This window comes from Orbicella franksi, chromosome 9 (assembly GCF_964199315.1).
Source record: "Orbicella franksi chromosome 9, jaOrbFran1.1, whole genome shotgun sequence".
Classification (NCBI taxonomy): domain Eukaryota; kingdom Metazoa; phylum Cnidaria; class Anthozoa; order Scleractinia; family Merulinidae; genus Orbicella; species Orbicella franksi.
This window is the reverse complement of record NC_138153.1, coordinates 20,835,565-20,856,960: the sequence shown is the minus strand read 5'-3', so window position 1 is coordinate 20,856,960 and position 21,396 is coordinate 20,835,565. Positions and strand designations below refer to the sequence as shown.

Genomic DNA, 21,396 nt, shown 5'->3' with positions numbered 1-21,396 from the left:
ACTGCGGTCGTTGATATAAATATGCTGATTTTAGCAATAGACGGGAGTTGAAAGTAATGAAATCAATCAAGAGTAAATTGTCTTGCAGACTGCGCGGCACGACATGCACAATGTTTACTAGAATCATTTCCCGCAGAAATTGTCGGGATTTTCATCTGATCGACGGAATTTCAATGTGACATAATTTAAATATGTAATTGCAGAAAGTTCGGTCCGAGAACTGGAACTCTGTATGATTGTTGTATGATTGATTGATTGTTCCTTATTCATCCAAGAATTTCGCGCGTATACAGAAAGCGAATGTTTACCCACCTTATGATAAATGGCGCGTCAAAACTAAATACGGCAGCTAGTGTCTAAAGACAGTAAGACCTAAGGCCTAAGACTCCCTCCGAATCTCAAAAACAAGTCAAAATTCGCCAGAAAACAACACCCGGTAAGAGTAATCACACCAATGGCCGCCGCACAAAAACAGTCAACCTTTTGCTAGTGGAACCCAGTCTACACGCCAAGAAGAAACCACGTGACAAACGCTTTGCTCTCCTGGACAAATAAATAAATAAATAAATAAATAAATAAATAAATAAATAAATAAATAAATAAATAAATAAATAAATTTCGCCGGCGTTGACAAAGTGCGGGAAATCCCACACAAAAATGGCTTCAAGAAAGATCTTTTGACACTTCCTCCACGCGAATTTTTTCATGTTTATATGCATTAATAAGTAATCATATGGTTTTTCTCATTCAATTTGGAATTAATTTGCACTTGTGCAAATTTATTCCACATTGAACTCGAAACCGTATGATTACCAATAGCCAGAATTTAACTTACATCTTCGGCGTCTTGTGACTGATGGTTTTTGTCTTGATAATTTGCATTATCAGCATTGTGTTCGGTTCACTTCGGTTAACCCGCACTTGTGTCGAATTTAATTCAGAATTAATACTGTCGGGTATGTCGGTCAGCGGAAAATGTTTTAAACGCAGAGTATTCAATATGGCGGACGGAGATACTGAGGGACGAAGGACATTAATTTTGCGAAAAATTGTCCGCCAATGGAATGAGAAGGAGAAGGCTGACAATGCAGCAGTTTGTTTTGCAATATTTTCAGGTTGCATTGGGTCGACGAGAATAGCCAAGTTCCTTCTTTCTCTTTGAGGGGACCAAATTTACGCATGCTCAATACATTAACATAATGTATGAATTAGATTCGACACGGCAGAAATTCGACGTTTGAATCGGTGTCGTATTTCTGTCGGATAATGCGACAGGACCAGTCGAACGTGCGGCAGAAATGCGGCAGCCGATTCAGACGTCGAATTTCTGTCGAATTTAATTCATTGAATTGAATTCGACACGGCAGAAATGCGACGTATGAACCGGGCCTAACTTAACGTGAACTGATGAAAGAACGCGCGTGGTTAGGCATAAATGGGTTAAGATTGGCCCATCATATATCTTTAGCGAGCATGGTTACCTATTCTTTTTATTGTATTTTTCAAAACAGTGCTTGGTAGAAAACATCAGGGAAAGTTTCTAAAAAATTGTTTGGCAACTTTTATTTCTGAGGAACCACCTTAAATTGTTCAAGTTTCACATGGAATGGTAACATTCTTAGGCCCGGTTCATACGTCGCATTTCTACCGTGTCGAATTCCATTCAACGAATTAAATTCGACAGAAATTCGACGTCTGAATCGGCTGCAGCATTTCTGCCGCACGTTCGACTGGTCTTGTCACATTATCCGACAGAAATGCGACACCGACTCAGACGTCGAATTTCTGCCCTGTCGAATCTAATGCATACGTTATGTTAATGTATGAGCATGCGTAAATGTTTTCCCGCCAAAGAAAAAGAAGAAACTTGGCCATTTTCGACCCAATGCAACCTGAACATATTGCAACATATGCTGCTCTGTTGTCAGCCTTCTCCTTCTCGTTCCATTGGCGGACAATTTTTCGCAAAATTAAAGTCCTTCGTCGCTCGGTATTTTCGTCCGCCGTATTGAATACTCTATGTTTAAAACATTTTCCGCTGGCCGACATACCCGACAGAATAAATTCTGAATTAAGTGCGACAAAAGTGCGACGTATGAATCCACAGTCGCAGTTCTGTCGCACTTAATTGAATTGAATTCGACGCGGCAGAAATGCGACGTATGAACTGGGCCTTACATCTTGCAGTGTCTGGGAGCAAAGGTCATTAAAGCAATACTTGAGAAATATATTGATAGATACTGAGAGTGTCGGGCACTTGCACCAATGTAATATATAATTTATGGAAAAAGCACTCAATTATAAACGACATTGACTCAAAACGTTCCTTGAATCGTTGTTTCTGAGGTAATAATTGGCATCCTCGAGTAACGGTTTTGAGCACTCATTAAGAGTGATTTTCTGAGAGTGTCGAGAATCAGAAGACAGTCACGAAAAATCGATTTTTCTTTTATTTCGCCAAAACATACCTTTGGGTGAACTTATTCAAGGAAAAATAGTTTAAAGTTCCAACGATTTATTTTACGGCCAAAATTTAAGAAAGTTCGAAATTTGCATATAATGGCGGTTTTCGCGACTTAAAATGTTCAGAATTTCACGCTTCTTTACGAAAACAGCGGGGGCGTAAAAACAATCCTATGAAAACAAAACTTGGCAAAAATATTATTCATTCTTATACTTTAAAATCGTGTAATAAGTTTCTTGAAGTTTTGTTTGTAGCTTTTTAACGAAGGGTATTTGCACAGCCGCTATTCTAGTCTCTTGGCAAGGAACAAATAAAGGTTAACTTTGACTAGTATAAATGGCCTCTGGTATATATCATTTGGTCAAAATATCTACATTTTAGGAAACCTTGGATATTATTTTTTTCACCTGAAAAGTTATAGCTCTGGGAATTAAAATGTTCCCCGTCAGTAAAATAAAATGTTACGGCATGTAAACATATACAGGCAAAAACTAACGATAGACAAATCCGACGTTTCGACGACATCTTGGCGCCATTGTCAAGGGAAACTAATTAAATATGCGATTTCAAGAGTAACTAAGAGTTCAGAGTTACTAATTTGCATAAGTTAGAAAAAGACCTTAGCGCGAACTGAGTCTGATTGTACATTTAAACACGGTCGTAATTGTTTAATGAGTAACATCTCATTAATGAGACAATCAAACTTGTTGTGGCATTTTTTCAACACGCTAAAACAATTGCGAAGGTCATCCGGAATCCTGCCTGCGTGTCTGTTATCATAGTGTTTGCGTACTGACGAGGTCTTGCTTCTATGTCCATCAACGTGTACGAACAGATGGCCACGGGTGTAACCGACATAACCAGCATCGCACTGGTTACACTTGAAGTTATACACAACGCATTGTTGATCAATGAGCTGAGGCTTAGGTTCGCTTGTCGGGAACTCCTGGGCAATCTTGCGGCTCGTAAACACCGGTTGAACACTAGTCTGCAGCTTCACACTGAGATCTTTTAACTGCGTCTTCACGATATTAGCAGACTCCTGGTCTTTAAAGGGTATGACAACCCGAGTAGTGTTTTCTGTCGTAGATCTGGACCGTAATGAGGGCTGGTCAGCGACCTTTAAATTTAGGAAGGTTTTAACAGTGAAGTCAACAAGGTGCTTGGGATATTTCAGTTTAGAGAAAACAGACTTCAGTCGTTCGCACTCCTCAGTGAAGTAGGACCATGACGAAGACAGGCGATGTGCGCGATCGAGCATACTTGTCAATAGGCCGCGCTTGTACCTATTATGGACATGACTGTGGTAATGGAGAAGCAGACCACTGTTTGTTGGCTCCACGAACACTTTAGTTTCAATACGGGGCGCTCTGTTCAGGAGTTGAGTACCGAGAAAGGGAAGCATTCCATCATTTTCGACCTCCATAGTGAACTTGATGGTGGGGTGAGCGTGGTTGAGGGTGTTGAGAAAGTCCCTAGCTGTAGACAAATCGGGCATCACGGTGAGTGTGTCGTCAACATATCGACGATAGTAAGGTGGCAGCTTACCCTCAACATCTAATTTCTCTTCAATAGACGACATGAATACGTTGGCTAGCAAGGGCCCAAGGGGGACCCCATCGCTACTCCGTCGATCTGTTCTTACAGGGATCCATTAAATTGGAAAAGCTGCCCCTTGGTGGCCACACCCAAAAGATCAATAAGGTCCTGCTTTGAAATGTTCAAATCATACTCGGAATTAAACCAGTTGTTTTTAAAGGCTCTGTCTGCGAGAATGTAAGCGAGTTCAATTTTATGCATATCACAAGGTTATTCTTTGGAATTCAACGGTTTAAAACAGGAAACAACGACTCACCGTTACTTACGTTCCTTCTGCTGCTATAGAAATGATTTTAACTTCTCAGTGTCCTTGTGAGTTGTTGTAAAATATTTCCAGTAAAACAGCGAGCATAAATGGCCATAAAATTCGACAAGGTCGGCAATGTTTATATTTGAGATAAGACACTGAGTAGCACACGCAGTCCTCGCTGTTTTCATCGTCTTGCTCAGTCGAGAGTCCTTTAAAAATATGATAGAATACACGCTTCAAACCGTAGTAAATTAGTTTCTCATATCCATATGGCTCATGTCGACTCATGAGTAAATAAATCAGTCCCCGAACATTGAATCAGCAACTCGAATGACCTCTCAGGTCAGGAGGTCACCTGATATGTCGTTATGTTACTTTTCCCCCGTCGCCATATTGAACATCACGGCATTTAGTTGAATTACGGTATTCAAAATCTCTTTAAAGACATTTCGATTTAAAAACAAATTTGAAAAAGCAACATTTTGACATAATTGTCAACTTCTAAGATATCGTTCATAGATGCATGATACCCTGACATAATTTCAACACTGGATTGATCTCTTTGATGTAGACGTTATTTATAGTTTTGCGCTTACTAACATTTGGCAAACATCTAAACGTGCGCAAAGATAATTACTCAAAAATAAGAAACCGTTTATCTGCAGGAAAAGCTGGACCGCCGAAGATAATAATGATTTAAATTCTGCGTATTATTTATTCAAGTAACGCAAGCTACCTGCTTTCAGTAACGCTTCGTGTCGCTTAGCAAAAGTGACAAACTTACTCTATGGAAATAAACGCTTAGTTACATTTGTTTCATTCTTTTATTTTCTAATCTGAAATTTCTGTTATATAGGCTTAAGATTTTCTTTCCAAATTTACCGTTGAATTTCCTATCCCGGCCACATTTGAAGACATTCCTTCTCATCTGACTACTGTAAAACTTTACAATCACATATCTTGAGAAAGTTCAATAGTTGCCTGTGTCGTTGAAAGCGCCAAAAAAGTGTCAGGCAATTATTATTTACTTGTTTAAGTTGTACTCTTAATAGTTTTAAGATGCGCTTGTTAATACAAATCAAACATGTTCACTTCCTTATAAAGTTATTGCGATATCTGTCAAGAGCAGCATGCATTTTGTGTGAAAAATTAAACAAACATTTAACACATGATCCTCAGTTACAGCAGCACAGAGTTGATCCGTTTTAATGCTAATACTGCTTTTTTAAGTATGTCCAGGTAGATTCTTTTACGGCGAACAGGCTTGGGTGGCACTTCTAATTCCCTTTTTCCTTTCCTACTTTTTCTTCTCCAATATATGCCTGCTCGCAGGCTAGTGCCTCTCAATACAAATGCACATTGCATTCTGCTTTCTGGAGTATTAGCCGTCACGACTTTTGAAAGTACTTTTCTTGGGAGTGGGGCGGGGGTGGATTAGCGCTACTTTTAAAACCTAATCATAACGGCAAAATTGAGCGTCATAAGTGACTGAAATAACTAAAACACAGAAACACAGGCTGTGCCGTTTTAGTTAGCAAAGGCTGGTGACATACGAGCAGCGAGAGCAAAGCTTATTTTTTTAGCGTGAGATTCGCGTTTTCAGCTCGTTCATCTCCTGCCTGTAAATCACGCATTCACCACCAAGGGCATTATTTATATTAGTCCGTGTAACTGACAATGTCTGGAGATCTGACCCGGATAGTCGCTGCTAAAAACCACAGGCGGTGGTGCTATCCAATAAGATCGTTTGCCTCCTTTGACTCACATTCGATATTTTTAACTATAAACCCCTGTAGACCATGCTGAATTTTCAAAATCAGGTAGTGTTCTACACGCTTTATCTGTGAAACGAGGTCGGTGACACCCATTTTTTTCCATTTCTGACACAAGCAACACATTAACTGACTGCTGTAAAAATTAAGAAAAAATCTATCCACTGGAAAATTTTCGCGCGAACGTCCTTAAATACGGCGTTACGCGTGTAATGTGAAACCGGGGAAAAGTAACATAACGACATATCAGGTGACCTACTAACCTCAGAGGTCATTCGAGTTGTTTATTTAGTGTACGGGGACTGAGTTATTTACTCATGAGTCGACATGAGCCATATGGATATGAGAAACTAATTTACCACGGTTTGAGGCGTATATTCTATCATATTTTTAAAGGACTCTCGACTAAGCAAGACGATGAAAACAGCGAGGACTGCGTGTGCCACTCAGTGTCTCATCTCAAATATAAACATTGTCGACCTTGTCGAATTTTATGGCCATTTATGCTCGCTGTTTTACTGGAAATATTTTACAGAACAGCTCACAAGGACACTGGGAAGTTAACATCGTTTCTATAGCAGCAGAAGGAACGTAAGTAACGGTGAGTCGTTGTTTCCTGTTTTAAACCGTTGAATTCCAAAGAATAACTTTGTGATATGCATAAAATTGAACTCGCTTACATGCCGTAACATTTTATTCTACTGACGGGGAACATTTTAATTCCCAGAGCTATAACTTTTCGAGTGAAAAAAGCAATAACCAAGGTTTCCTAAAATGTAGATATTTTGACCAAATGATATATACCAGAGGCCATTTATACTAGTCAAAGTTAGCCTTTGTTTGTTCCTTGCCAAGAGACTAGAATAGCGGCTGTGCAAATACCCTTCGTTAAAAAGCTACAAACAAAACTTCAAGAAACTTATTACACGATTTTAAAGTATAAGAATGAATAATATTTTTGCCAAGTGTTGTTTTCATAGGATTGTTTTTACGCCCCCACTGTTTTCGAAAAGAAGCGTGAAATTCTGAACATTTTAAGTCGCGAAAACCGCCATTATATGCAAATTTCGAACTTTCTTAAGGGGGTCTTATACTCTCAGATATAAATTTTACTCCAGAAAACCATTTTTTTGGAACATGGAGATTCAACATCCCTGTCCATTTGTAAATCGTATTTTGAAACGATTTTCCTCTAATTACTCCTGAATTTACGTGTAAATTAAGAAATTTGAACACTTCTAGCTATATTTCAACATAGCAACACCCATAGCAACCATTGTTTACAGTCTAAAAGTACTCACAAAATGGATTCAATTCAATACATTTTAATGATACTTTACACAAACGCTTTAAAGATGTGTAGTTATGAGAATTTTGCATCATGGTCCTGAACATTATTTCTTCTACCATCTTATACGCTCCTTATACTTGGATAACATTTCTATGACTGGTGTGTATTCGGGTGTTCAATGAAACATTTATGTAAAACCTTTAAATATACCCCTCCCCCTACCCCTAACCTCCCCCCCCCCTAGTTCCCTGGGCTAATTTGGGCTCTCGGAGACCGAAGTAAAACTTTAAAGCCTTATTTCTCAAAATGACCAAATGGACGGATCATCAATATCTCGCACACGATATCTCCACTGGGTTTTAACCGAATGTTGTCAAATTTTCAACATTGATGAAGGTCACAATTATCTAGGTATTAAACCTCCAAAATTTGCAATTTATGAATTTTTTTCCTGTTATTTAGTTAATATAGTTAATATTAGTTAATATTAATACACTTTTTCAACATTTCACGAGAAAAACCCCCTCAAAACACTGTTTTCTGAGGTTTGTCTCCTGGACAACTTGCTTATGGACAGGATGAACTTAATTCCATACTTCTCGAACCATTCATTATTACGTTATCGTGTTTATAATGAACACCACTTTTTAACACTAAGGAGCTAGTTATTCATTAACTATCATGGCACGTGAGCTGGAAAAGCTCATTTTTGAAGTCAGAGTGCAAAGTCCTTTAACGTGATACCAACACTGTTCCACAGAGTTGTTTTGCAAAAAAAAAAAAAATTTAGGTATAAGACCACCTTAAGGGCCCATTAACCGATCTTTTCGAACCGTTGCTAGGGAAAATTTATTCTCATATAACCTCGTCATTTTTAGTTACTTCAGAGTTATTTGATGTGTTTTAACTTTTTCATGATTAGTAACACTAGTGATGACGTCATCAGGCCACGCCCATGGTCATGTGACTAATACAGAAAATATGCAAAGGCTCCCAGGGAAATTACTTTCTCGGGATTTTTTTCATTGATTTAATATTTTAATTTAAATCTTCATTACGCTATGCATCGATTTTGTTTCATTTCTAAAAGGTCAGATTTTGAAAGCATTTCAAAATATTGAAAAATTCGTAATTTTCTGAAAAAAGCATGATTTCGAAAAAGAAATGCATAGCTATGTTGCCAACGTTGGCTGTAATCGACATTCGTCGAAAAAGGCTGGATTTAATGAAAAACTGCGTTTCCTTTAGCATTTAAAGAAACCGGAAGTGCGCCCGATATATATTGGAAGTTACCCTATCAGCGCGTGCGCAATTTACATTACCAGCGCACTTCGGTAAGATCAAACAAAGCCACACGGAGTTAGTTTTTCTCTTTCTATTGCTCTTGTTTTTCTATCTTTCTCCTATTTTGTCTTTGCTTGTACTTTTTTTACTTTGCATTTTGCGAAACACAAAGAAAAGCATCTAAAATGTAAGCGAACTTGCAAGTTTTTGAGTTGTTTTTATTTTCCGTGCTCAGGCTGACGTAAGTGACCGGAAGTGAAATTTTACCTCCTTAGCAACGCGCGCGAGCGCGCGCATGAATCGGTTAATGGGCCCTTAAGGTTACAGTATACCTTCAGGGGTGTCTCGCGCGCAAGCGATGTAGCGCGTGCAGTTTAAGCTGTAGATACCTAAACCCCTATATGAAATTAAAGCTTATGGAGCTGGCTATCAAACTATACCAAGAATTTTGAAAGAAAATGAATTGTCAAATTTTTCACGACCACTAAATGCGAGCGCCCGAATCACCTTTCGAAAGCTACAAGTCAAAGCGAATTTCGTTTTTCGCCAATTTAATTTTTTCCTCGATTTCAGGGCCCAAAGCGCTTAAAAAAGATGTCTGCGTTTTGGTATATTCGATTGCAGTAAAAAGTTACAGAACATTTTCGAAATAGGATTAAAAAAATGTGGAGTGATCGTACAAAAATCGCGCTCGAAGAAAAAGTATTTCGAAATTAACAATTCCCAGACACGCTTTTGTAGTTTATATGTTAAACTAGCCACTGGCCAAATTTAAGAGCAATTGAACAAATTCCCTCTGAGTTATAACTCTTTAAAGTGTCTGCTTCAAGTGAAAAAATTTATTCGAGAAAACAGAGCTAAGAAAAATTTTCTGCTTGGCAAACAAACTCCGCCCACAAACGCCTTCAACTGGGTTCTCAGATAACTAAGCCAATCAGTGCAGGGAAACTTTACTACCGTTAACCTCCTGGTGAAATTTACGCGCGAATCTCTAAAAAACTCTTGGGTTTCGCAATGCGCTCAAGGAACCGAAGGCAGAGAGATAATTTTTCTGTAGCTCGGTTTTTCTTGAAGCTGGTCTGGCAAAGTGGGGAAGACTAAAAAGGATACGAACGCTAGAGTGGCTGAACGAAGGAAACAAACAAAAGACAGCGCGGAGAGCAACTGTGTGTGGGCAACTGTGCATGGATAATATTTCAAATGGTCTCAATGAGTCCGACGATTCGTCGATATCGGACTCATCAGAAGAGTCTCTGTCAGCATCCCTGTTATTGCTGTCAAGTTCCGAAATTTTTACAGAACCTTTCTTTTCTCTTACCACAAATATTTGCCCGCCTTATACGATAACTATAGCTTCATCCGCGTGGCGAACCTTCGCTTCTTCACTCATTGATGTATTTTCATTCGTTCTTCGCTGTTTTCGCTTTTTCGAACCTGTCCGTGGTTTAAACGTGGTCTATGTTTACTTATAACTTAATAGAGACACGCCTAATATCAAAAATGCTGGGTAGTCAGAAAAACAATGCTGATCAACTGAGTAGTCAATTCGTGACATCCATATAGGTAATTCCCGCGAAAATCGTCTCGTTAGATTGCGTACGCGCCATAGGGCTGTCAATCAAGAAGTAAACTTTTGCTTCCGGTGAAAACGTAAAACCGCCATTTCTCCGCCAATATTTAGCCTTTTTCAAAAAATTTTTTCAGAAATTAGAGATTATTCTTCGACCACTATTTTGACCCAAAAATCCAAATTTGAAGAAAATTGCCGACCCGAAGGTATACTGTAACCTTAAATTTTGGCCGTAAAATAAATCGTTGGAACTTTAAACTATTTTTCCTTGAATAAGTTCACCCAAAGGTATGTTTTGGCGAAATAAAAGAAAAATCGATTTTTCGTCACTGTCTTCTGATTCTCGACACTCTCAGAAAATCACTCTTAATGAGTGCTCAAAACCGTTACTCGAGGATGCCAATTATTACCTCAGAAACAACGATTCAAGGAACGTTTTGAGTCAATGTCGTTTATAATTGAGTGCTTTTTCCATAAATTATATATTACATTGGTGCAAGTGCCCGACACTCTCAGTATCTATCAATATATTTCTCAAGTATTGCTTTAATGACCTTTGCTCCCAGACACTGCAAGATGTAAGGCCCAGTTCATACGTCGCATTTCTGCCGCGTCGAATTCAATTCAATTAAGTGCGACAGAACTGCGACTGTGGATTCATACGTCGCACTTTTGTCGCACTTAAATCACTCTTAATCAGGAGCCATAATCGGGGACGGAGACCGTAAGCGCGCGCCATTTCAAGTATTGGGGTTGTCCCCATGATATGGGACAATAATTCTATTTTTAGAACAAATTGCGCCATCACCTGCGGCACGCACGCGTGCATGCTGCGATGATTTTTACGGATGTCGCGCGGGGGAAATGGCGTCCGAAATTCCCGAAATGTTTCATGTTTTTGCCCCACAACTCAACGCGTTTACGTCTGTTGGAGTTTTGCTTAAGTATTTTCGCCGTAAGCTGCTCCAGTTTGAGTGAAGTAAGACAGTGTCGAATTTAGGTATGTTCCGCTGTAAGCTTATATATATCGCTGACTAAGTTGTGTTCCGACTGATGCTTCTTTTACATGAGCTGTACATTACTCCACTTTAAATTTCACATATGTTGAAGATTAACAGCTTTTCCATTACACAGCAAAAAACTAGCTGGATATATTTAGATATAGCAGAGCTTCAGGACTTCATAGTTTCATAGCTCCTCTTGCCACACGCTTGTAAGTCTATCGCGACCGAAAAGTAAAACAAAATAATTGCTAGTTTGAGTTTCGCTTGAATTGTAAGCAACGCTTGATGTTTCATCAAGGCTTAATAACTTTACGTCCGTAGATACTGCTCAGTTTTATTCGTGTAAAAATCCAGTGAATTCTCTGTTGTCGATGAATGAGAGCGCCCGCCGATGCGTGTTTTGTACAGTCAGTAAACATGACAAATTGTACTTCCGCCGCACTTTCGTGTGAAAGCGTACATCGAACTCAGACAATAGCTCTATAGTTTTTAAATATGTTTAAGATTGATAAATGTTTGAGAACATATTAAAAGCTAAGCTGAAAATATGTGAATAAAGCAGAAACAATCAGCAAAGTTACGATGACGCTTTCTTTAATCAACTTGGAATAACGATTTCGATTTTGTTGATCGAGTTATAAAAACTCCTTGTCTATTTTCATTTTCGCAGTGTAAAACTTCACTATGCTTATGTTGAAGAAACACACATGATGTTAGTAGCCTTTTTTGCATTCGTGAAATTTGTTGCAGCATCTCAACACAAAAGATAACGAAAGAAATCTTTGTCAAGATTTGTTGAGAATTGAAAACACCGACTCGGACTTGAAAGTGCACGAGCTGCACTATGCAAATGAGCTAATTGTACGCGTCAGACTTTCCTTTCAAAAACCTTTGCAAACTCACCAAACAAGCAGAGACAATAAGAAACCATCAAAACAGGTTTTGGTTATGATTGAACATTGTCTGAGAAACTCACAAATTAACTCGATACCAGAGTAGAGAGTTTTCTTGCTATATTCTTAAGCATACGCGTGAGCTTACAACTAGCGTGAGCAGATCTTATTATTCATTCCCAGCGCGAGATTGAAGTCTTGTTTTCGACCCTGAAAAACCCACCTTTTCCGTTAGCTCAGAGCATTAAACTACATATAAGCGCCCTGGTTCGTATTCCCTGCCTTATTCCCTGCCATCGCTGTGAAAAATACGCAAGAGAATCTCTAACTCTCACCATTTGATCACGCAACTTGACAACATCCACGCAAGAGCCCCTGACATGTGCGTGAATCCGCGCGGATATATGACGTCAGGATGGCGCAATTTGTTCTAAAAATAGAAAAATTGTCCCATATCATAGGTGCGCGCGAATCCCGAGACTTACGGTCTCCGTCCCCGATTATGGCTCCTGTCTTAATGCTTTATCTTTTTTTCCTCCCGAACAATTTTTAAGCGAGGACGTAGTCGTCGCCCAATGCTGGCGCGCAGCATTCCTTTGGATAGTGATTTCGCACTTTTTTCGCGCTGCGCTTATGTCGCGCACGATTTATCACTCGGTGGAAGCGAAATGCATTCTGGGAGCTAATAAATAAGACACACCAAAAATTCGCCATCTTTGGCTTCGGTGAGTGAGAAACTTGTCCTTTGCGGCAGTCGTTTGCAGTTTGTAAGATCCGCGGAGAGCCTGTAATTTCAGCTTTTAAACAAAGATTTTGAGTGTGGATTGTGCTTTATCCAGTATCGGATAAATTTGTGTTCAAGGACAAACTCATAATAAAAACATATCGTCCATACATACAACTTTAGATCGACAAGCAAGTCGTACACGCGATATTAAATTTACGTATTTGTGAGCGCTGTGTAGGCCGGACCTTTACCTGTCTTGAAGTGAATTGAATGAGCACTGTCAGAGCATTGTATGAGCATTGTATGAGCACTGAAATATCTGAACTAAAACTTATCTGTGGACTGAAATATTGGTGAAATTGAACTTGAATTGAAGAAGAGCATTGAAGAAGTTCGCTGTCAAGCCAGTAGAGAACAGTGTAACGAAAAGGTAAGCTACCTGAAGGTTGTCGCATTGACAAAGTGTTGGTTAAATTTCCAGTTGTTGAACGCATGTATCGGGACTGGAGTGATTGTTGCATTTTATCCAATGTCTACTAGTTAGGGAGGGGTCGCACAATTCTGTCATCGCATGCTCGCGACATGTGCGACCCTTATGTCGCGATCATATTAGACATAACTATGTCCGCGACAGCTTAAGATCAAAGGGACCTATATCCTACCACGAAGCAGGTCACATCTTAACCAATGGCCTTAAAAATGTTTTTCTTTTGTTGCAATGTCAATCAAATCTGAAATTCTGCAATAAAATTAGATTTCACAACACAAGCACGCATCGTGTGTACAGAGCTCTTGCTTCAACATTTTCCCAATTGTCGCAAACCGTTATCAGTTGTAATTCTTCAGTATGGCCAACCACGTTAATCTGTACGAATTTCAACGTTTTCAGTTTTCATAGCATAGTGGAAATGACTCGCAGCCGATTTGTTTTCAGCAGCAAAACACACAGCCACATGCAGCTTCGTTGTTACCTCCCAGTTTAAAGCAGCTTTCAGCACAGAGCACCATACAAGCGGCGTGTCTGTTTGTATGTTCGAAATATAAAGAAATGTATGGGAATATTGAAGAGTCTTAGTATCGTAAACCTATATCGAGTAATGTCTATGTTGAAGCTCAAACCAAACGTAAACCTACCTCAGTTGTTGTGTATTGTCGTTTCTGCGGCTCAAAAATGGCGAGTTTGAACGATTTGGTGGGTTTTGCGTTGACTGTTACTACTTAAGGTGGCCGAACACAGTTTTCGCGCGCGCTTTTGCTGATGCGATTCAGCGCGCGCACAAGGATCACAAAAAACAAACATGCCGTCAATAGAGCGATCATTTTATTTACTCAAAACCCGCACTATCTGTGCTATTTTTCTCTATAACTGAACACAGTCTATTGATGGTTTTAACCTTTTATTACAAAGATATGTTAGAAAAGGTAACGATGCAAAGGACCCAGCAATTTTCAGCTTTTTCGTTGTTACCGAAAAGAACCCAGTTAAATGCAGCGCATGCGTAGTAAGTCAAAAAATTGCGATTGAATGAAAAATTGCTTTCTCGGAAATACGCCTTTTTCTCGAGAACCACTCATTAGAATTTAACGAAATTTGGCACGAAAATGCTTTAGGATATAAGTAATTGGAGTATTGAAAAAAAAAACTGAACTTTAACAAAGGAAATTCTAGATATTTCAGTAAACCTTCAACAAGGGATAATTAAAGACCTCTCTGTTAAATTATTATCAAAATGGTGTTAACTTGTGAGTATCGTTGCAAGCTTGCTGCATGCAAATTATAAAGAAAATCTAATGACTAGATTTTCTACAAATAAACTAAACCGTTTTTAAAGACCTGTTTGTATTTATTCATGTTGCCATGGCAACGACACATACGTCAGCTTAACTATCAAAAAACCAAAGTTTGTGTTGTTACCTTGCTTGTTGCCATTTTTGGCGACCGAGGGATCAAGGGTTTTAGAGAAAAAGGTGAATGAAACACAGGTATCAAAAACTGTGTTCAGCCACCTTAAGCAATACACCACAAGTTTTTATGGTTTATAGGCGGATAAACCACGCGGGATGTTGGAAGAACACGAGAAGAATTCGTAAATCACGAGCCGTAGGAAGTTGATTTACGAATTCTTCGAGTGTTCTTCCAACATCCCAAGTGGTTTATCAGCCTATAAACCATAAAAACTTGTGGTCTATTGCTTTTATATAATAATTCAGAAGACACGCGAAATTTCCATGAGTTTACTGGCACAATAAACCATAGCTGATTGACCAATCACAGCGCACGCATTCATTTAATTATTATATAAGTTCTCATAGCGGAGCACCGGCGGCTGAGATTTTCCAAAAATTGGCTGGGAGACCTGTTAGTTTACCCATAAGAAACAATACTATCTTGTGAACCTTGCACAAGTAAGAAGTATTTCTCATATGACAGGTTTAGCAACATTTAACAAAACATAGTTCACAAAACGCATGTGCTTCAAATAACTCTACAAACTCTGAGGACATTCTAAGAGGGAATTTATTTTCTTGGTTAGCTGTTATAATATGAATAAAATGAAACTTTCACTGTTCAATAAAAGTTCTATAAAAATCTATAGTATTTACTCTTCATTACTTATACTGTAATACAATTTATAACGAGTAAACGTTAAATACCATACAAAAATGGTAAGGAACAACACCCTTCCTAAATTTAAAAGGTACGTTAATATGAAAAGAAATATAGGTAATGTTCAAATTGCGCAAGTTTCCATTTGCTCGTTGGCCCTGTACCGGTAGGTTTGACTAGTATATAATAATTCAGAAGACACGCGAAATTTCCATGAGTTTACTGACACAATAAACCATAGCTGATTGACCAATCACAGCGCGCGCATTCATTTAATTATTATATAAGTTCTCATAGCGGAGCACCGGCGGCCCGAAGGACCGCCAAGTGCAACCCCATACTCATATAGGAAAGAAAAAGAAACCCATCAGTTGATTTTCTCATGGTTATCATGGCTAGCGGTATTGCTCGTGGGCGCGTACGCACGACGGCGATGGCGACGGCGACGACGACGACGGAGTCGCGCAACATGGCGGTCATACTCCAAATAATAGGCTGACAGAGATGTGCAGCCTTGGTTTACCGTGTACTTCTTTGATATCGAACATCCAAATTATGATCAATTGACACCTGTCAAAACAAGGTATCCGCTGACCAGTATCACGTGACCATATCGCGGGCTCAAGTTTACAGCTCATCGAGGTCGAGTGTTTTTTACAGTTGACCGCTGACCAAGTGCTGGTTTTTCGATTGGATCGCGAGCTCATCCCAGGTTAACTTGTTGAAAACAGGGCAGGATTGTTCGGAAGCCGGTTAACGCCAACCCAGGATTAAAAGTTAACCGAATTATAACTTTTTCTTCTATACAAATGTTTTTGCTGCTTTGTTTTGTGTATATAGTGATTATTAAAACTTAAAACAGAAGGCCAAACAATATACAGAAAACGTCAACGCAAAGTTACAAGACTCAAATCAAAATTCTACCTTTTCCTGGGTTAGCTTAATTTGGCTCTGAACAACCCGGCCCAGGAGCTACGCTCTTAGGCTGGCCTAAATCTATATATTAACATGTCTTTCGCGTCACGCACGACGTACTAAGCGAAAGAGGGACTACTCGTAGTCTAGTCCATCCGAGACCTGCTGAACAGTAATGGTCAGCTACTGTCTTTCCAAGAATTTAATAACAAGAATCATATAAACTCTTGGTCTTCGGCCATCGTAGCTTGATTAAAAATATAAAACAAACAGCGGTGATAAACATTTCAAAAACGTGTATTTTATGAACTTGACGTTTCGTATACTAGTCAACATACATTTTCAAAAGTGTAACCGTTACAATTTTTGGAAAGCTATTTATACTGTATCAATAGAGGTCTGGAACCTAGACAGAAAACATTTGCAGTAGAAATTTACAATGGTAGACTGACTACCATTGAAGGATTAAGGAGACCATGTTTATTCAGGAGTTGCAGCCAGCATTGAATGCCAATGTCAGCAGCGTACTATAAAGCATCTGATCAAAGCACCAAACATAAGCGTACTAGCGTACTCTAAAGGATCCAATCAACGTACCAAACATTATTAGCGTATTAGCGTACTATGAAGGATCCAATCAACGAACCAAACATTATTAGCGTATTGGCGTACTATGAAGGATCCGATCAACGTACCAAACATTATAAGCGTACTAGCGTACAATAAAGGATTCAATCAACGTACCAAACATTATTAGTTACTAGCGTACTATAAAGCATCTGACCAACGTACCAAACATTATTAGCGTATTAGCGTACTATAAAGGATCCAATCAACGTACCAAACATTATTAGTCACTAGCGTACTATAAAGCATCCGACCAACGTACCAAACATTATTAGCGTATTAGCGTACTATGAAGGATCCAATCAACGTACCAAACATTATTAGTTACTAGCGTACTATAAAGCATCCGACCAACGTACCAAACATTATTAGCGTATTAGCGTACTATGAAGGATCCAATCAACGTACCAAACATTATTAGTTACTAGCGTACTATAAAGCATCCGACCAACGTACCAAACATTATTAGCGTATTAGCGTACTATGAAGGATCCAATCAACGTACCAAACATTATTAGTTACTAGCGTACTATAAAGTAATCCGTCGGATCCGCTCCGCAAAATATCCGCTCTGCAGACTAAGTTGAGATTGCTGGGAATCTTAGCAATAAACAGAATCTTGCTGAGAATTTAGCTTACCGAGAGCTAGCTAGCTGGAAAATTTTTTTTGGTATACAAATAGCTCACATTGTGGTTTTACAAATCAGTTCTGGCTGGAAATTACATTGCGGATGCGATCACTGTGAAATGGCTGAAGTGTGTCAATTGACACTCTCTGACTGCTTGACCTTTTGCTTGAAAACATGCTTAGAATGATGTAATGTTAGTTGTTTATTAAAGTTTTATTTACCAGCAAACAATAGAGGTCTGTACTTCTGTCATTTATAGAGTGAAATTAGATCAGTTTCTTTTCCCTTGACGCTCTCTTTTCCCACGTTCAGTTGTATGTTAAACCACCGTTGATCCGGTCGCGGAAAATCACCGTCCGTTCTGCTTTCAGGTCACCTAGATACAACCACAGGCGGCCCAGACGTTGAATACGATTTATACGTGACATTATGCTGTTGGCGATTGTGTTACAATTTTAGTTGTTTATAAGACAATGTATGAGAATGCTTCGAAAATTACTCTAAATGCTACGTGTAGAAAATAATTTGAATAAAATGGCTTACCTTGTGGTTGCATTGCGTTATTTTGATGTCTCTGGGTTCCTGGAGGTGGTTTAGAGCCATTTAGGCGAGTTTTTCTTTCTGGCGGTTTGCTTCCTCTTTAGGGGAGGTACAACTGGTTATCTGGCAATGACGTTTTTTGGTTCGTGCAGTCTTTTCACATTTTGCTCTTTCTTGCCTGAGGCCCGGTAAGACTCCGGTAACCTCGTAATATTTTGTAACTAAAACATTGTTCCGGTATAATTTTGTGTCCAACGGTCGGTTAAAGCGCGGTCAGGATTTGCCGACCAGTTGTTGGAGGGTTTGGCCGCCAGAGAGCTCTCAGGACTCCACTGATAAATTCAAAGGTTCAGGTAAGAACTACTTTGGAGTTGAACTAGCTGAATCAGCCTATATATTTAATATTGGTAATGTTAAGCAATGTGTTCGGGAAAAGCCGGCGCAGTTTTTCAAACTGTATTCGCCACTGTTTTGTATTTCAAACCCAACGGAAAGTGAAGCTTCAGCGAAAAGCAAGACCAGGAAAAGCCTAATATGTCTCCGAACTTGGAAGGGTTTTCTAAGTTGTCAGTCCATTTATCCAGTGATCTTACTTCCAAGTGTAATTTCAATTCCGTAATTTTAACGACCAGTGAAATCCGAGCCCGGTACTGCAGTCGATGATGACCGCTTTTTAACGCGTCGAACATGAGCTATTGAAACACATTTGCCGCGTCTTGGAAAAAACGAGATATTGAAATGATTATTTTTTCCCGATGCAAGAAAGTATTGTTTCCATCGGTTTCTTTACTGAAGTCCGATCGTGTTCTTTATATAACTGAAGGCTGACTACTGATTGCTGCCTTTTGGTATCGCCGAAAATTTGCCCTGAAAGGTTGACCAACACACCTGATTGATCTAGTTCCATGCTAATTGTACTGTACTTTGTGATTGAATGTCAAAGGTCAGAAAAGACCAGAAGGCAATCATGTCATTCCAGATTTCGTTCTTTCGGTGTCGATAGCGCCAGGACAATAATGTGTAATTTAATTTCTTATGCGTTTCCATCTCTTAACGCGCGTGTTTTTCGCACATTCAGTTGCTGTCAGAGACCAAGTTATTTTGGATGCCTGCGTTGTTACCGGAAATGGAGACATTTCGCCTTGTTGTCCTTCTTTTTATGATGGCACAGACGGTGATTATATCGTAGAACAATTATCGCGCGGTTCAGTTCATGTAGCCTAAGGCAAAGCGCGAAACATGGCACACGAAAAAATAGGGGAGGGGCGTGGCACCAGTTCACACCATTCACTGAATTCACGCTTCTGGGTTATAGTTTGATGGCGAAACGAGCGATAAAAAACTGATCATTCCACGATTATTGTTTTCTTAAACAGTTAAATCTTTGCTTCATTTGACTTGCCCCAAGGAATGTAATTTTCAGCAATGTAATATCACTTAAAATCTAAGACATTTCATTGAATACTCTCATGAATGAGTTACTTTTGTGAACATAGTTCTTGATCTAGATCTTACATTCAGGGGCTCCAATAGTATCAGCAGCTGTTTTGTACATTATTATGTGTCCGTGGCTGTATGCGTATTTGGATGCATGTATGTGTGTGTGTGTGTGTGTGTGTGTGTGTGTGTGTGTGTGTGTGTGTGTGTGTGTGTGTGTGTGTGTGTGTGGAGGGGGAGGAGGACGCCGGTATAAGAGGGATTGTGCAGTATGTTAAATTTTCTATAGACGTATCATTTTTCAGGTGCAAAATTGATCGCGTGAACTATAAGAAGCACAGCTGAAGATGCTGCAAACGTTACCCGATATCATGGACTGGTGCCTAAGAGGAGATGAGCAAATTTGTTGATGAAACCACGAGATTAAGTTTGTGAATGTTTTTATGCTGATCGTCCAGTGTATATTTATGACGTTACATTGATCTGATTGATACATTTTGTTAACGAATCTCTAGAAGTAATGATGCTTTAACATCCCTGCGATGGGTCTTTGCTGTGAAACTTTGCGCTTAACTGTGTGAAACTTTTACGGTGAACGGCCTATAACATCCTAACAATACCGGGGTCTTTGCTGCGAAACTTTGCACTAAACTGTGTGAAACCTTTACGGTGAACGGCCTATAACATCCCAACAACGCCGGGGTCTTTGCGAAACTTTGCACTTAACTGTGTGAAACTTTTAGCGTGAACGGTCTGTAACATCCCAACAATGCCGGGGTCTTTGCTGCGAAACTTTGCACTAAACTGTGTGAAACTTTTACGGTGAACGGCCTATGACATCCCAACAACGCCGGGATCTTTTCTGCGAAACTTTGCTCTTAACTGTGTGAAACTTTTACGGTGAACGGCCTATAACATCCCAACAACGCCGGGATCTTTGCTGCGAAACTTTGCACTTAACTGTGTGACACTTTTGCGGTTAACGGCCCATAACATCCCAACAATACCGGGGTCTTTGCTGCGAAACTTTGCACTTAAGAGTCGCCCTCTGTAAATTTCAACTATGGCCATTTGGACCTGAAAAAATCAAATTCCTCAAACTTTCTCAGATGAATGGTCTAGATAAGTGATTCACAAAAATATAACTTTCAGTTCAATTTGATTCGTATTTTAGCGCTGGGTCCACCATCTTGGTTTTGCCACTCTGAGAGGGCTTTCAGCGGCCATTTTAGGGCACATTTTTAACAATTTGCCATACAAAAAAAACGATATAAATCCGGATAAAAACCCTTTATTCGAGACAAGCAAATGTTTCTTGTTACATTGAGAGGCTGTTTTGGCAATTTGATCATCACCTGATTTTTTTACAGAATTTTAAATTTCTTCCCCTTCGGACTACTCATGAAGTGCCATAAAAAAGACGAAGTTTAAAGGAAAATATCGCCAAAAGTACATCACTTGAGATCCCAAAACTACCCGCCACTTAAAGAGCAATGTCTCACCTGTAAAAACATACAATAAAATTTTGGGGCAGTTAAAACTGTAAAATGTTAGTGTACGAAATCACTCTCTTAAGCAGATGTCAACTCTCCGAAGCCCGCTTCATAACATCTATCAATATTATTTATCTTTCGTCTCATAAGCCGCTGTTTACAAGAAGTTTAACAATTCGCTGAGATCCTAACAGACCCAGAAGTCTTTTAGCGGCCTTTAAAATCCTCCTCATCGAGGACTCGTTTAAGCTCAGTTCTGTTTTGATCTGTTGTGCACCTGCCATTATTCCACA

General features: G+C 39.3%; 2 protein-coding genes across 2 annotated transcripts in view; both read right to left on the bottom strand.

Moving 5' to 3' along the window:
* Positions 1–21,396, bottom strand: part of LOC145498010 (uncharacterized) — a 380,464-nt gene that overhangs the window by 336,072 nt on the left and 22,996 nt on the right. The gene's annotated exons all lie outside the window — the stretch shown is intronic.
* LOC145497972 (uncharacterized) lies at positions 2,390–5,209 on the bottom strand. Its single transcript, XM_081477845.1, has one exon. The coding sequence runs from the start codon at positions 4,044–4,046 to the stop codon at positions 3,072–3,074; it is 975 nt and encodes a 324-aa protein (XP_081333971.1). The 5' UTR covers positions 4,047–5,209; the 3' UTR covers positions 2,390–3,071.

Bases quoted from the DNA above. Each gene is read 5' to 3' on its own strand.
- LOC145497972 (XM_081477845.1), bottom strand. From the start codon at position 4,046: ATGTCGTCTATTGAAGAGAAATTAGATGTTGAGGGTAAGCTGCCACCT.